At 46.1% G+C, this 16934-nt stretch overlaps 2 protein-coding genes across 3 annotated transcripts; one reads left to right on the top strand and one right to left on the bottom strand.

Moving 5' to 3' along the window:
* The first annotated feature begins 3736 nt into the window (after positions 1 to 3736).
* On the top strand, positions 3737 to 7409 carry LOC120698822 (protein BZR1 homolog 3-like). 2 transcript variants are annotated; one of them, XM_039982569.1, is made up of 3 exons: positions 3737 to 4220; positions 6088 to 6926; positions 6973 to 7409. In XM_039982569.1, the coding sequence occupies exons 1-2, from the start codon at positions 3978 to 3980 to the stop codon at positions 6907 to 6909; spliced, it is 1065 nt and encodes a 354-aa protein (XP_039838503.1). In that variant the 5' UTR covers positions 3737 to 3977; the 3' UTR covers positions 6910 to 6926; positions 6973 to 7409. The 2 variants fall into 2 exon arrangements, with proteins under 2 accessions (XP_039838503.1, XP_039838502.1); XM_039982568.1 differs by having other exon boundaries at positions 6088 to 7409.
* A 2031-nt stretch (positions 7410 to 9440) lies between these two features.
* LOC120698821 (probable glycosyltransferase STELLO2) lies at positions 9441 to 13625 on the bottom strand. The gene is made up of 3 exons (XM_039982567.1): positions 11734 to 13625; positions 10632 to 10758; positions 9441 to 10534 (listed from the first exon to the last, which is right to left on the bottom strand). The coding sequence occupies exons 1-3, from the start codon at positions 13455 to 13457 to the stop codon at positions 10028 to 10030; spliced, it is 2358 nt and encodes a 785-aa protein (XP_039838501.1). The 5' UTR covers positions 13458 to 13625; the 3' UTR covers positions 9441 to 10027.
* Between the last annotated feature and the right edge of the window lie 3309 nt (positions 13626 to 16934).

Genomic DNA, 16934 nt, shown 5'->3' with positions numbered 1-16934 from the left:
ATATGTGGCTTGGGTGATGGCGGTGATGCGCTGTTGCATGGCAAGTGGTGATGATGGTGGGGTGGATGCCGTGTCAGCTGTCAACGAAACGCGGTTCTCGATCGCAGAGAAGATACAGTACCAGCTAACAGCGGCGGAGCCACGGGGCATGCCACTTGGGCCGCGGCATACCCTGTGAGCCAGAAGATGACCTTGTTAAAAAAAGCTTCAGCATCCTATTCTGCATTTCTGGAGGGGGCGCGCGGCATGAGGCACGACCGCGTTGGGTACGCCAACCGCTTGCGGCCTGCAGCCTTCCATCCCCTGCCTGCCGCATAGCATCATCCAGTGAGCCAGTCCACCGCTCCACAGTCTCCAAGGCAAATTGCCAAATTCATGTGAACGTGTCTGAGTTTTGACTCAGCGCTCCGTGCCTAATTGCCTCTTTCTTGCATGTACCCGTTGTCTGTTCTTGCAAAGGCTTTAGGTTAAAATAAGTTAGGTGATAGTGTGGTTAGATGATTGTTTTATCATACTCGTTAAATATGACATTTTCATCAAAAGTGATAAAGGTGACATAACCGAGACTTTGTATGAAGATGAATCATCTTTGAACTATTTTATATGTGTAAGCTTCCTTTATGCACATTTTAGATCTACATATTTTATAGCTCTCAATTGTTGAATTTAACACTTCACATGTTATTTATACTAATGTATACCAAAAATTTTACTAGATTTTGATTTGTTTATAGAGTATACCGTTTCTATATGGGTTATAAAGAATTGTATATGAAAAACAATTGTTGCGGCATACTCTATTCTAAAACTCTAGATCCGCCACTGCCAGCTAAACTCCATGAGGTACAACTATTTTAAATGTGTTTTAATTATTTACTTGTGGGTCTACAAGGCTTTTTTTAGAAGAAAAAAAAGGTCCATATGGTTTTGACAAATGGACGACGTCTGATGCTTTGTGCTAGGCGCTAGGCGGCGAATAGGCAAGTAGGAGTAGCAGAGATGAGAAACCATCCGTTTGCAACAGAACAAGCTGTGGTGCGTGGAAGTGCGGTGTGGCAACGGACAGCATCTAGAGCTTCCCAAGTCCCAACGTGAATAGGAGGACGTTGGGAGTTCATCTCTCTGTCCAAGTCAGCATGGAGACACACACAATTTATAGTTGTACTTTCCCGCAATTAACACAATTTATGCCAATATATGCCAGAAAAATAGTTGAAATTCGCACTTCACCCGTCGCTGATACAGGGGGAAAAAGGAAAGGAAAGATGGTGATCGCAGAAGGATCACGGAGATAAAGGGCGAACGTCATCCACCGAGCACATGACATAACATACCCCGCTACGTACTCTCTCGCTCCATCCAAATGTCAAAGGCCATGCGCGGAGCATCCATGTGCCTGTTCGAACCGCGGGATTCTTTTTTTTTTTGAACTCACCGGCCGGATCCACGCACGAAACGCCGGCCGATGTGCTCCCTGCGAACGTGGGTGGCTCACCTGGGGATTCCCCCCATATTAGTTCTGGTATCCTCAGACGCCTGTGTAGTACAATAGGAGGCGATCCTCTCATCGCTATGCGAAGTTTTGGTCCTCGTGAATGTATTGCAGGCGTGTTGTGGTCTAAGCGTGCGCCTTACGGCGTGTATGTGATGTATGTGTGTGGGTAGGGTGTGGTGTGCATTTGGACGTGCGTTCAGTTACTACAATTTGTACTCCAAATCTGAGAAATCGAAAAAAAAAACACCTAAACTGGCCCCGCAAAGCCGGGCCAGCAGTGGACGCGGCCGACACAGACGAACCAAGCAGAGCTTAAATCGTAGAATTGACTTTGGCCGCTAATTACGGTGTCAAATAAAAGTAGTTTACAAAACCAACTTCAGAACCCTGCGCTACGAACCCTGACGAATTTAATGAGGTCTTTGATCGCGTGATCAGACGATGATTACTGTAGCATTACTATAGCTAATCATTGATTAATTACCGTCATTAGATTCGTCACGAAAAGTTACACCATCTCTAAAACGACTTCGCAAATAAATTTTATTTAGTACTTTATGTATATAAGATTTTTTTATAGAATAGAATAGAAGAGGGGAAACAAACAATGGCCAGAGCAAGCGGCGCTGCGGCGGCTGCCACCGCAAGAGAGCAGGGGCCAGGGGCAGGCAGGCGCCGCACCACGGCAGCGGCGTTGTCGTCTCGTGGCGAGCGTGCCGTGCGATGCTGTAGGGCCCTCCTCGCACCGCGGATCCCGAAGCCGTTTCCCACCCTTTTGCCCCGCCCCGGCCCCGCCGCGCCGGGCGGTCCCCACCACCGGCCCCGCGCCCGGGCAGAGCCCGCCCGGAGCCGAGGCGGAACCAGGGTTAACCGAACCGTCGGTAACCGGTCCGGTCCGGTTCCGGTTTGATCCGGTATGAAACCGGTCTAAATTCAAAATTTAAATTTGAATTCAAAAAAAATGAAAAATTTCTAAAAATACTTCAAGTTGCGACGAATCTAATGGTGTCAAATTTTCTAAAAAATTTGTTCGTTTAACCTACTTTTCGGGCATTTAAAATTAAAACAAAAAAGAAAAGGAAAAAAATGAGACGGCCCATTAAAGCCCACTTGGTAAACCGGTCAAACCGGCCGGTAAACCGGTCAAACCGGCCGGTATACCGGTTGCACATGCGATTTTAAATTTGGATTTGAATGCAAACTGGTCAAACCGGCCGGTAAACCGGTCAAACCGACCGGTAAACCGGTCTAACCGGTCGGTATACCGGTACGAACCGGTTGACCTAGGAAGTTTGAATTTAAATTTAAATTTGTCCGGTTCCGACCGGTAACCAGCCAAACCGGACCGGTATACCGGAACCGGAGGCCGGCGGTTACCGATTAGCGGTCGGATTTTAAAACCCTGGGCGGAACCGGCAGGAAACGCAGAAACGGGCGAGCCGAGTCTCCGGCCTGCCCGGGCGCGTTCACGCCTTTCCTCCTCTCCTCCGCTCCATTTCCCTCACGCGACGCGGCTCCCGCTCGGCCAGGCCCCGACCGGGAGCTCCAGGCATGATGATTGCGCTCGAACGAGACGAGACGGTGGCTGCGTGGGCCCCGCCACCCACCCCCCGTTTGACCGCGACACGGCGGGGGCTCGCGGCGCCCGCCCGGGCCCAGCGCGTCAGGGAGGGCCGCGGCGTGCTGGCACAAAGCCGGGCGGCGGGCCCCACGCCCCGTCACGTTTTTAACCGTCTCCCTCCCCCGGGCCCGGGGCAGCGCAAATCCCGTCTCTACCCCTGACCATGCGGCGCCCAACCTCGCTTTCCACCGGGCCCCGGCGCGGGGGTAAAAAGGTCAAACGCCGCTGGGTGGTAGAGACCGAGCCGGTAACTGGCATCACCAACGTTACAGGCTTTGCTTACAGTTAGGCTGTTTCCAGCAGCGCTAGCATCGCATCCCCAATGCGAAAAAGCGCACTACCAGAGTACTGTAGCACGCTCCAGCAGCCCCGAATGCGGACGTGAAAAATACGAAAAGGCCGAATGGGCACCGCATATCTATACATTCTCTCTCTTCACCGCATCAGTCGTCGTCTGTGATCTCTGTGGGCCCGCGTGCGGCGGCCTGCTTGTTGTTTGGGCGTCCGCATCCGCACCGCGGTTGGAACGGGCTTCTCCTATCACCTAGCGAGTAGTGGGCCCGATACGTTTTTCCGCATCCGCTATTTGCTGGAAATAGCCTTACAGCCCGGCCACCCTCACTCTCTCTCACTCCCTCTCCCAGCTGGGTTTACAATAGGAGGAAGGAGAGGGGCAGCAAAGCAGCAGCGGCTGCGTTCGGACTACTGCTTCCTCCTCCTCGCCTCCGGCTCTCCTGCTCCTCCACCCAATTCCTCCCCGGAAATAATAAACAAAGCGGGCGGGCGGGCGAGGCCAGCAGCGGCCGCGAGGAGCAAGCCGCTCGGGGGGCAGATCCGTGAGATCCGGCCGGCGGGCCGCCGATGACGAACGGCGCGGGGGGCGGCGGCGGGCTCGGGGGCACCCGGGTCCCGACGTGGAGGGAGCGCGAGAACAACCGCCACAGGGAGCGCCGCCGCCGCGCGATCGCCGCCAAGATCTTCGCCGGCCTCAGGGCCTATGGCAACTACAACCTCCCCAAGCACTGCGACAACAACGAGGTGCTCAAGGCGCTCTGCAACGAGGCCGGCTGGACCGTCGAGCCCGACGGCACCACCTACCGCAAGGTCACTCCCCGTCGTCCTTTTCTCCATCCCCTTGCTTGCTCCTGACTGGCCTCTCTCCATGGCTTCGTTTTGTTTCTGTTTTCGTTGCCCCGTGGAATTGCAACGTCAGCAATCATGGCTGCCGCTGCTGCGATCTGAGCAGCGCTGCACCGTGTTTGCTTGCTTGGTTGTTTCGCCGGGAGATTCTTGCTCCGTTATGTTGTTTTTTTTTCATGGAGCCTCGTGCTGCTCTGTTCCGGGTTTGGGAATGGGGAACGCAATGCAGCGACTTTCGCTGGTCCGATGGATCCATCTTTGGATGCGCCGGCTGTGGTGTGCACGTCCCTGAATTCTGTTGGAATCGGACCAGTTTTGCTAGCTTCCAGTTCCAGCTCCGTTCCTTTCTTGGGGATGCAGTGCTTTGCTTGGTGCTACTAGGCTGTACTGCTGTCGGGTCAGGGAAATGGGAGCTGGATTTGCACCCAACGGGGAATGCAATGCGGCTTGGTTAGTTCGGCGTGCTCTAAAATTAGCATTTCCAAAATTTCTTTTTATATGTCAAAGGAATACTGCTTCTATTCTGAAGCACTGAAGGCAATTTTTGGGAATGGCCTGCTTTGTTTGCCATAGCGGTTTTGTAGTTTATAGTATGGTCAAAATCTTCTAAGAGCTAAACTGAAGGGTTTTTTTTTCTTTCATTTCAATTGCAACATTTCCTTGGCCCCGGAGGAGGTGGTTCGATTCAGTTTAGGAGTCAGTTGGGTTAAAGTTAACGGTGAAGTCATAGGCTACCTAGCATGAGCATGACAGACTGCTGCATTTCACATCTGGGTTGATGCTGTAAAAGAAGGGGTTACTGGTTGGCATCAGAAAAGCACAAAGCATAGTCCAAAATGAGTCTCTTGCTAAAATCTTTTTGCCATGTGCAAATGCTGCCGTTGCTTTCAGAAACCAAAAGCAGCCATTTTTGCTTTGCTTTCGAGCGTTGTTCCAATTTTGGCAGATAACACGGATTTTGACTTAGCCAGGATAGAAACCTTGAAATTGCCCTACCGTGCGTTGGTTCGTTGTCTTTGGTTTATTCAGGCCTTGTTTAGTTCCTTCAAAATTCCAAAACTTTACAAGATTCCCCGTCACATCGAATCTTTTAACGCATGCACGAAGTATTAAATGTAGCTAAACAAAATAAATAATTACACAGTTTGTTTATAATTTACGATACGAATATTTTGAGCCTAGTTAACTCATGGCGGAATAATAATTACCAAATACAAACGAAAGTGCTACAGTGCTTCGCATCCAAAATTTTCCGCATCTAAACAAGGCCTCAGTTTGCAGCACTTGTATTTACTCATTTGTGTATGCCTTGCCCCCCCAACCCCCCCCCCCTCCCCCCAATGGCAAGTATATTACCTTCAGATGTAACCTAATTTGAAGATAGTTTTACAAGCTTTTGAATTGCTTCTATCAATTTATTGTTGATAACTAAAAAAATTGGAGGTGATTTACATATAGAAAAATAGGTAAATCTTGTTTGTAAGTTGTAGCCAAGAAACTTAAATTACAGAGTATTGCAACTACTTCATCCAAATCTTCTGTATAATTTGTTTGAACTTGCTTCTGTATACATGACCTTTACAAAAACATGGTGAATAAGCAAGTTGTTGACTTCATCGGCAATTATCATGTTATTATTGTTTAAACTTGGCATGGTTGTGTCTGATTTGTTCACTTAATTGCTGTTAGAGCCAGCTGCTTCAGGAAAATTTCTGTTCCGTACATTTTCTGCTTGGCAACAATTCTTCAGTGCACTTAAAATTTGATCTTTTATGGAACAATTCCATAGTTAATTGCTTATTGTTAAGTGACGAATTTCTCCATGTTTCAGGGATGTAAACCAACAGCAGCAGAGCGGCATGATCCGATTGGAAGGTCTGCATCACCAAGCCCCTGCTCTTCATATCAACCTAGTCCAAGGGCTTCATACAACCCGAGCCCTGCATCCTCCTCCTTTCCAAGCTCCGGATCCTCTTCTCACATCACTCTTGGTGGGAACAACTTCATTGGTGGTGTTGAAGGCAGCTCTCTTATCCCATGGCTGAAGAATCTTTCCTCGAGTTCCTCAATTGCCTCCTCCTCCAAGTTCCCACAGCTTCATCATCTCTACTTCAATGGTGGCTCCATCAGTGCACCAGTAACACCTCCGTCCAGCTCCCCAACTCGCACTCCTCGCATCAAGACTGACTGGGAGAACCCAAGTATTCAGCCACCATGGGCTGGGTCAAACTATGCGTCTCTTCCCAACTCCCAACCGCCAAGCCCTGGCCACCAGGTTGCTCCAGACCCAACATGGCTAGCAGGGTTTCAAATTTCATCTGCTGGTCCTTCATCTCCAACTTACAGCCTTGTGGCACCGAATCCTTTCGGTATTTTTAAGGAGAATATTGCCAGCACCTCAAGGATGTGCACCCCTGGAGAGAGCGGAACATGTTCTCCGGTGATGGGTGGTGTGCCAATCCATCATGATGTGACTATGGTGGATGGTGCACCGGATGACTTTGCCTTTGGGAGCAGCAGCAATGGCAACAATGAATCGCCTGGCCTGGTGAAGGCATGGGAGGGGGAACGGATACATGAGGAGTGCGCCTCAGATGAGCATGAGCTGGAGCTCACCCTTGGGAGCTCAAAGACCCGTGCCGATCCCTCCTGATCATGCTGCAGAGATGGTGCCTCTTTTTGGTCTGGGAATTAATTTTCATATTTATTTGGATTTTGGACGATGTTTGTTGTTGTTGTAGTGTTTGTAGAAAGAGAGAAGGGATTCAGAGATCGTATCGTGGTCCTCTGGAGATGATACCCATCCTCTTTCAGTGATCTGAACTTGCTCTAGCCTAAGCAAATCTTTAACTTATTTATTTCATTTTTTCTTCGTTTTTTTTTTCAATTTCTCAAAAAATGAAAAGGGAAAAAAATGCAAGGGAAACAAGTGCTTGCAGGAAACCTTAAGAAAAGTTGAAGAAATGGTGTCATCCTTCAGCAGTAGTTGAGATTCATGTGGCATTCATGTGCCCTTGTAAATTAGCTCCAGTTGTCCTTGATCTGGCTATTGTCATTGTACTTGTGTCGAAAGTGTGTACATTTTATGGATCGTTCACTGGTTCTGTCGTGCCTTTGCTGATTAATGTGTTTACAAGTTTAGTTTAGGTTCCATTTTTTCTGATATCCTCTTTCCGGATTTTCAGCATCAGGTTAACACATGTGCTGCCATATTCTATTGTTGCATTGATTTTCTTAAGGTATCCCAATTCCAGGGGAGGCAACTGTATTGGGTTGGTTTTATCCTTTTTCAGCGTCAGCCAGTGATGTCACGTTATTTTACTTGCATTTTTCTTGCAGGAGTGTTGTTATTGTTATAGCACTTGTCTCAATTTAGCTCGAGTGTAACTATAATATTTTGGACTTGATAATTTCTGGATTTTATTTATGTATTACTTATTTATTTTTCTAATACATATCTTGCCATCTCCTTTGTTGTAATATACAGGGAGATACCTTATGCTCATATAATCCCCCATTCTACTTTATGTTAGAACATGTTTCTTGTCCAAGAAAAAAGTCCATAATGTGGGGGTGTTTATGTGGTGATCAGCATACACAACCAGAATCTGAATAGCATGGCATCAATGAAGATAAAAGCAGCCGTCCTTGCAGGCTGTCCAGCACGAAAAATTCACGACTGAGGCCGTGTTTAGATGAAACATTAATTTTTTTGCGATGGAATCATGTTAATTTGAAGTACTAAATGAAGTCTATTTACAAAACTTTTTGCACAGATGGGTTATAAATCGCGAGACGAATCTAATGATGCTAATTAATCCATAATTAATCCACAATTAGCAGATGGTTACTATAGCATCACTGTTGCAAATCATGGATTAAGTAGGCTCATTAGATTCGTCTCGCGATTTACAGCCCATCCATGCAAAAAGTTTTATAAATAGACTTCATTTAATACTCCATATATGTCTCGAAATATTCGATGTGATATTTTTTTTTTGTGTTTACTGGGTTTATGGGTTGTCATCTGTTAGCTGAATCTGCCCGACACTGGACTGGTACTCATGTGCAGCGTACACAAAAAGGCTTCGCTACGGCCATAAAATCGGCTCTCACGAACTGTAGGACTACACATTGACGCCATCATTCATACGAATTATTTGGAAAAACACGAGCACGGCCTCCGGCAGCAATACGATCCATGGCCTTTGCACGCTGCTGCCAGCTTCAGGTTCTTGCGACAGATGGTCCCCGCCCTGTCTCCTCTCACTAAGGCTTCTCCAACGTTCCCTGGGAACCGCCCCCCACCCTACGTAGGGGGAGCTTTGGAGGGAAATTCTCTCCAACGGTTCCCTCCAACGAGGAGAGTTAAAACTCTCCTCATACATAGGGTGAGTTTCAACCCCCCTATATTCTAATCACACCATTTCTTCACGATATTAATCTCGTTTGAGCCCTGTAATATGATGATAATGCGTATTATGACAGTACAAATACTGTATGATTTTTTAAAATTAAAAAACGATAAATAAATAGTTAGTTAATGAGTGATAGTATATAGAGGGAATAGATATGGGGGGAATGGTTGGAGAGAAGGAGTTATAGAGGGGGAGGGAGGAATCTTTTGGAAGGAGGTAGTAAAATATAGTAAATAGTACGTTTGGGGGGAGTTGGAGAGGGGGAATGGTTGGAGATAGCCTAAGACACTTTAACAGGACTCGAGGAAGATATTTACTACTTAATGATAATTTAATTAAAACATGCATCCAAAGGCCTTGCTTATCTGAAAGCAAGATGGTTCCAGCTGAGCAATTGGATTCAGTCATTCAGAGTTCACTTCAAATGGATATTATTGATATCGTATTTGTTTTCATATTTGTGTTCGAATATGGAGTCGGATATAGATAGTGTTAATTTTTGCCGGATAAGATTGTAATGGATATCGATATCATAAAAAAAATAACTTAAGTATTCGGATACGGATCGGTTACGGATATTGGATACTCGGAATTGGATACGGACGGATAAAAACCCTTCCAGACTGGATCGAATTCGAATACGATCGAAAAATATCCGTAATATTTACATTCCTAACACAAAGCATCCTAATAAGAAACCCGTAGAGCAGAATATGTTAGCATGTACTATGAAAAATAATGCTAGCATGTCATAGGAAATGCAAAGTACACAAAAAAATATATTTATCTTTAGCCCAAAAAAATTGACCCTCGACATACACCATACAGGTACAGCACTACTGATGTAGAAGAGAAAGGGAAAAGCAGCAAATTCTCATCAACTGGCAAAAGACTTATCTTCCAACTTGCAAACAACAGCCAAGTTTCTTTATATCATGCTATCTGTAATGAAACACCAGACGCTGCACTTTAAGAGTTTGTATCAGTTTCATTGTCAAATTTGAATGGTACAACAAATTGCTCGAGTGTGGACCTTTACTATTGGCAACCCCAAAAATCTTGCAAAATAGCAGCTGGCCAGGTTGAAGCTCTTCTCCGTGAACTTGTGGCTGGTAGGCTGTCCTTTCTTTCAGCAGGACAGCTGGACCAAGCTGGTCCTCAGTAACCTTGTGTCCTTGTCACTAATGATACACCAATATACAGCAGCAGAGGAATGAACAGCTACAGAATGAACAGAATAAATGAAATTACAACAGCAATGGAGAAACCCCCAGAAAACACAAAACTATGCTTGTCTACTCTGTTCCTCGTGGCATCAAGGATAAACTTGCACTTCAACTAAAGTTTGTATCTTTATACCAACTCCATCAGAAGCGGGTCTCCTATTGACATCAGCCGAATCACCTTTATGAAATCAATCTCATTCATAACCTTCACAGGGAAAACAGCAGGTGCTTGAGCTGTATAAATAGTCTTGAACGTTGCATTAGCTGGCAATTGGGTCTTGAACGTTGCATTAGCTGGCAATTGGGTCTTGAACACTGTTCCAGACAGAGCTTCGGAGTCAAAATTTTGAGGCGAATCCATCGCCATGAAGAACATTGGCACCGCAATCTTGTGATGCAAATCCAAATCACCGACAAGACCCACAAGATCACCAAAGTCTTCAACAAACCGCCGCGGTATATAGAAGAGTTCACTGCCACAGAATGCAATCTTCTCTTCGCCCATGTTTTCCTTATAGTTTGTTTGGAAATGAACTGGGGAATTGCCAATGACTTGCTTCACCAGTGCGCCTTGCTTTACAAACCATTCCTCTTTATTGCTCTCCAATGGAACAGTAACCCATGAATGTGCAATCTGCATAATCAGAAAGTATAACATGAATCCTATAGCAACACGTGCATTAATCAATCAAAAATACATGGCGGTGATAGCAAAAATACAGTATACAGACCTTATTTGTAATCCAAAGTTTTTCCTTGTCAGCTTGCAGCAGGTTCCAGTAGTTAAGAATCATGTGGTCTTGGAGGAAGAGAAATCCATCAGCACCACTATATCTTTCAAAAACCTTGGGCAAATACCTGATGAAATGTAAAAAAAAGTTCCAGGCACGATTAGCAGATATGGCAGTATTGTACAATCCAAAAAACAGAATTCAACAAACAATTGATCCCTTATATCCCAAATCCCCTATTGTCCCACATAGGTTCAGCTCACAAGTCAATGAGACTATGAGGATGGAGTTTTGGCAAGTAATATAACTGATCGCAGTGAGTTTATCATGAAAAATATTGAAAAGAAGTGGAAGAATGTGATGACATTGTGACTCTGTTCAGTTTCATGTTTTACAGATAAATTGTTCTGTTCTCCAGCATTATCTTGATTTAGAAAAAAAAAGAGTAATTAGGAGAGGGGGGGGCTTTAAATTCATCCCAAACAAACACATAAGTCAACAATTGCCTAAAGAGCAGTAAAAAGAACTCATGGATGGCACAATTTACACAAGTCCACTTCTAAGCTACTGAACAATTAGTGCATAGATTATCTCCTACTCAATTAGCACAGGTATTTTAGTACAAGTTGTTAATAATGTGTCATTTAGAAGGAAAAAAGGTACTGATGTGCATTGAAATCCAGGTTAGTTCCTCTCAGCTAACTTCAATTTGTGCCTAAAGAAGTTTTACTGTGCTTGGATCCAATGAAATGATTGTACCATACTTCGTTGGATCCAAGCACAGTAAAACTTTTTTGGGCACAAATATGGTACATCAGAACTGTCATCGTCAACTAATTTAATATTAAGTTATTAAATATAAGGTACCACCTTCCAAATGTGGACACACATATGCTTATGAAATGTAACCATATAGGTTGGAGTCTCAGGAATTGTTTGTTAAGGTACACAAAAGGTTATGAGAATCACTAATTAGGAGCCTATTTCTCAGAACTGCTCTAGCATCTTCTATCAAAATCTATGCAGTTTAATTTTATATCAAGTGTAAGTCATGTTTGAAGAAGAGTCACAAAGAAGTAAACTGGGGGTAGTAAACACTCACTTATAAGCATGTGACAGCGCACATCGTTCAACAGCAAGTTCTTTATTGCTCTGCTCTGCAAGAATGATGACCGTCTTGAAAATCCTTCCATAAAGCAGTCTCCACTCAAGTGCCGTGCGATCCACAGGCCCACTGACATGCATGATCATCACAACGTTTCCGAAGTTCTTTCTCCACTTAATAAGATTTCCAATCTCATAGTTCACCGTGCCAATCTCATCGACCCCAAGGTGCACAGATGGCAGCTTCTTGGGCACAAACTCCTTCATGTCACCCTCTCCAATCGTTGCCCGCTGCCTGTCAATCTCCAACGACATGAGCCGAGGCTGCCGGTAGCCCACAGCAAGCAGGTCCTGAAGCCAAGCAGCTGTTAATCTAACATCCTGCTCTGTCCAGAAGCCTTCCTCAGCCATGGCATAGCTCAAATCAAGAATCTTCTCAAACAGCGTCCTCTTGTTTGACCTCCACTCGTTCAGGAACTTGATCAGCCGACCAACATTCACGTGCAGATCCTTCTCCTCTGCGAATGGGTATGCCTGAATATGATCCTTCCTGTAAATAGTTGGTGGATAGAAAGCCACATATCCACCAATCTCCCACAAGATCCGTTGCGCCCAGTACCCACGGATCACATCTGCCGCCATTGAGCTCACAGACACTGGCATCATGAGGCCCCAGAAAGCTGGTGACTGGAACAATGTATTGAACGAGTTCACTGGTGCCATCATGCCCTGTGGTAGCGCAACCTTTGGGGCCTCTGAATCGAACCTCAGATCGAATGCCGAAGTTGGTGGCTTCCGAGTGAAGTAGAACACCGCATCCACATCAGGCAGCCCATCTGACAGCCCCTGCTGAATGAACTGCCTGCCACTGAACACCTCAGTGTAGAAGACCTCATGCGCCACCTCTCCAACCTTGTCGAGTGGCAGCCCCCGCGGCCAGACCGACCGCTGGCCAAAGTGCACGTAGGGGTTCACCACGGTGCGATTGGGATCCGCGTGGCTGTACTGGAGCAGCACAGGGTGGTTGGTGACTCCAGATCCCAAATCCACATCGAAATGCTTCCCCAGATCGTTCCCGGGCACCTCGGCGCGGTCGTCGGCGTCGAAGATCACCATGGCCCCGTGCTGGATGGCAAAGAGGTAGCCCGCCGTCTTGCGGACGTGGGAGCCGTATGGCAGGAAGTCGACGGAGCGGTAGCCGAGCTGCGCCTGCAGGTCGAGGGAGAGGAAGATGGCGCCCTTGAGCTCCCACCCGGCGGGCGTGCGGGAGTCGCCGACGGCGAGGAGCTGCCAGCCCCTGACGCGCGCGAGCGCGGCCAGCGCCGCGGTGGGCGGGGTGGAGACGGCGACGACGATCCAGCGCTCGGCGCGGAACGAGGCGAAGGGCGCCCCCGCCGCGGCCGCGAGCGGGGGCACCCTGGACCAGGCGACCTCGGGGTAGGGGAGCCTGGCGGGGCCCGCGGAGGAGGAGCCGCCGGAGCGGTCGAGGCAGAGCAGCGCGGCGGCGTTGGGCGCGGCGCCGCGGAGGAGGAAGACGGCGGCGGCGGAGGCGAGCGCGAAGAGGAGCAGCAGCAGCTTGGAGGAGTGCTCGGACGCCCAGGTGGCGAAGTCAAGGTTCTTGGCGAAGGGCCGCGGGTGCCGCCGGCCCGCGCCGCGCGGGGACGTGGGCGGCTTCTGCCCCGCGGCCGCCGCGTGCGGGGACGGGCGGTCCTGCACGAGCATCTCCTCGTCCTCCTGCTCCTCGGCGCGGAGTGGAGTGGATCTGGGGAGCGCGCGCGCGGTGTGGTGCGGCGTCGTATCGGCTGTGTGGGGAGAATTCGGGGGTGGAAGGCGCGAGATTTGGGGTGGTTGGGCTGGGACTGGGTGGGTGCGGCGGGCGCCGACAGACAGCGCGGAGGGGGAGGGCGGGGGATCGGTGTCGCGGTGGGGTGGGGCGTCGCGATCGGCGCGAGGAGGGGGATCTTGAGGCGCCGGCGCGCGGGCGTGTGTCGGTCGGGGACGGGAGTGCCCGGAGTGGAGTGTGCGCTACTCCAGCGAGGGGAGGAGCGGTTGGTGGGGAGAGGAGCGGAGGAGGGGAAGTCCCACCGCCACTGCCCGCTGGCGTGGAAGGCTGGGCGAGCCGACGAGCCCTTTGGCGTGGGGCTTTCCGGTTGTTTATTCGGGAGGACGGGCTGGAGCGCCACGGATGTACATCGCGCGGCCTACAATATACTGATACATCGCCTGAAGCATGCGCGTGGGCCCAAATAAACAATTAGCCCACTAATTAATTAGCCCATTAATTAATTTAGTGCAGGCAGCTGCAGCTTTTAGTCCACGATTGGAAAATATGCGCATACAAGTTTGCCCGATGTGGTGGTGGAAACTGACAAGTCTATAGTATATTTCCACTTGTCATTTCTCTTCCCTGCTAATGCTAAGTTGAATACCAATTGTTCTCTATTTTTCTATCTTATTTCTATTTCTCTATTTTTCTTTCCTTCCAATTGTTATTTTTCTTTCTTTTTTTATTCATTGTATTTATTTTTTTATTATTCCTCTTTATTGCTTTCTATTCTTAAACCTCATATATAAAATTGTTCGACCTTGTTAACTTATTTATTTGTGATATTTATTCTTTATTATTTATCATATACAATTAGATGTTCGCGATGTTTAATATTTTGTTCGTTGTACATAATTATTTGTTTGTGCTGTTAAAATATTTGTTCCTAATAGATGAAACTAATTATTTAATATTATTAAAAAATAATTTTATAAAATAGCATATAAATATAGGCAAGTGTGGTCTTATTTTGAAGATCTTGTCATAAGAAAAATAGTGATGCAATTCAAATTTAATTTAGATGCTCAGTTTAATAGTTATAACTTTTTTAGTTTCGGATTTACATGCATGTGGATGATGTCAGCTGTCTATTCCTGCATGCATGCACAGATTCTCTCTTCTATTTAACTGGCAATATGCATGCTAACAGGCCTACTGTAGGCCCAAAATCACATCCGCACTCGTAGGAATTCAAAATAGTACCCCTTTTTTCGGGTGATGGTTGGCCAAACCATCGCCTTAAGCGATGCCTAATTGCTCCCGGGCTGGAGTCATCTGATCAATGATTATAGAATGGTTAGGTTGCCATTTGCTTTCGAGAGGTGACTGGGTATGTATTTTATCATGGAGAAGAGAAGAATTATAGTGACACAATTTCAAAACAGTCCTCGAAGTGCAGAGATACAAGAACCATCACACACGAAAGATGGCAACGATTCAAATACACAAACAGAAGAGTATGTAACAAAAAAAAAGAGAAGACCACACTGCACCAACACACCATAACGACCTAAGACGGCTAAGAACCTGAAGTGATAGAAAAAAGCACAATGGATACCCACTGACTAATGGACCAGCGAGAGGAAACATGTGGAGATCAAATAATTAAGGTGATTGTCTTCAAGAAGGAAATGATATTGAAGATGCCACCGCCCGCCCATCCCAGAGGAGCAGACCAAGTCTTCACTTGGCAAAAACAAGTGGATTTGATGGCCACAACAAAACTGTGCGTACGATCATTTTTTTGTTGGAGTGTCTGCATGCATAAAGGAGAAGAGAGAAAAGAAAAAAGGATTAATATTGTCAGCACATGCATATATGTGTGAGAAGAAGGATGAGGACAGGTATGCTTGTGATGCACACAATTTCAAATAAAAAAGATCGTAGATTCGGAATCGAGCATCCAAAATAAGATCCCACATTTTAATAAGAGGTCCAAAACAAGATCCCACACCAATTTTTTTCAAAAAATATTTTTTCATCTGAGAAATTAGTATATTCCAATCTGCTTATGAATTTTGCTAAAGTTGCTTGACTCATATGAGTTTTGTTAAGTGGGTATTGATGTTGATATTTAGAAGACAATTGGTTAGTGTGGTTAGAGGGTGATGGTAAATAATTGTGTTGGGCGGGTGGATGTTTATTGCATGATCAGTTATAAGCAACTTTATATTAAAGGGAAAGAAAAATCCGGTCGGACCTCATGTTCGTCGCGGCTGGCGCGTGGTGGCTTGTGTCCGAGGCAAATCAAAGGAATGATTCCAGAGGAACGAGCTTGCTTTCCTATCCTGCGGTTCTCAATTCCTATCCTTTTCCTGTGATCCACCCGAGAGCCAAAGAGGGCCTAAAGGGGTAGACTGGAGAGAGCCCCTGACTTTAAGAAGTCTTAAAATGTTGCCGCCCACTAGAGTCGAACTCACAATCTCACCGAGGCAGCACTCTAACCCCGCCTCCCGTGACCAGTCAGGCGGACAACCCTATATGTCATTTGATCATTTTTACTAATTTATATTGGTAATTTTTCTAATCTACATAAGTAATTTACATGTTTTTGAAAAAGATTGTTGAAACATATGCAAGTGACCTCTTGTTTTGAAGATCTTTTTTTGAAAGAAATATAGTTGTGCATTTAGAATTAGAATTTGATGGCCGGTTTAAGAATACAACTTTTTGAAGTTTTGAAATTGCTTGCATGTGCTGCCGTGGGAGATAAAAATGCCGCGTTCCTGTTGAGCAGCTATCGTATTAGAATTCAATGCGGAATGTATACTATAGGAAAATGAGAGGACTAGATTGCTCCACGTGATGTGTCTAGTCTACTTAATGTGTAAGGCAGCAGATGTAAAAGGTATGTATATACTCCCACTATTTTTATTTACATGTCATGTTAGGTTTGTTTTAAGTTAAACTTAACAAACTTTGGCCAAACTTATAGAAAAAAATAATAAAATTTATAATATCAAATTTATTTCATTGAATCCACCATTAAGTATATGTTGGATAGTATAATTGTTGCTATATTTTTCTATCAATTTGGTCAAAGTTAGTCAAGTTTAACTTAGGACAAATCTAATACGACATATAAATAAAAATAGAGGAAGTACTTACAAAATTACCTCCGGCTATGTAGAAAATTTATTACAAAAATATAATGCGCAATTCGTTTACTAATAGTAGGTGACTGTTGCAAAATAGTATGGACCTGGCTAACTTACGGCCAGCCGTAAATTAGTATGCCCTTACGGCCTCTTCATTTTTGCAAATTAGAATTGTCCGCTGCATCTTTTTGCCTTTTCTGGCAAAATCTGGCATTGGCACCTTTTTTGCTAGCACATATCGCTCCATCAGTGAACAGTGGACCCACACAAGATCCC

This window comes from Panicum virgatum, chromosome 3K (genome assembly GCF_016808335.1).
Source record: "Panicum virgatum strain AP13 chromosome 3K, P.virgatum_v5, whole genome shotgun sequence".
Taxonomy (NCBI): Eukaryota; Viridiplantae; Streptophyta; class Magnoliopsida; order Poales; family Poaceae; genus Panicum; species Panicum virgatum.
This window is presented reverse-complemented; position numbering and strand designations above follow the sequence as displayed.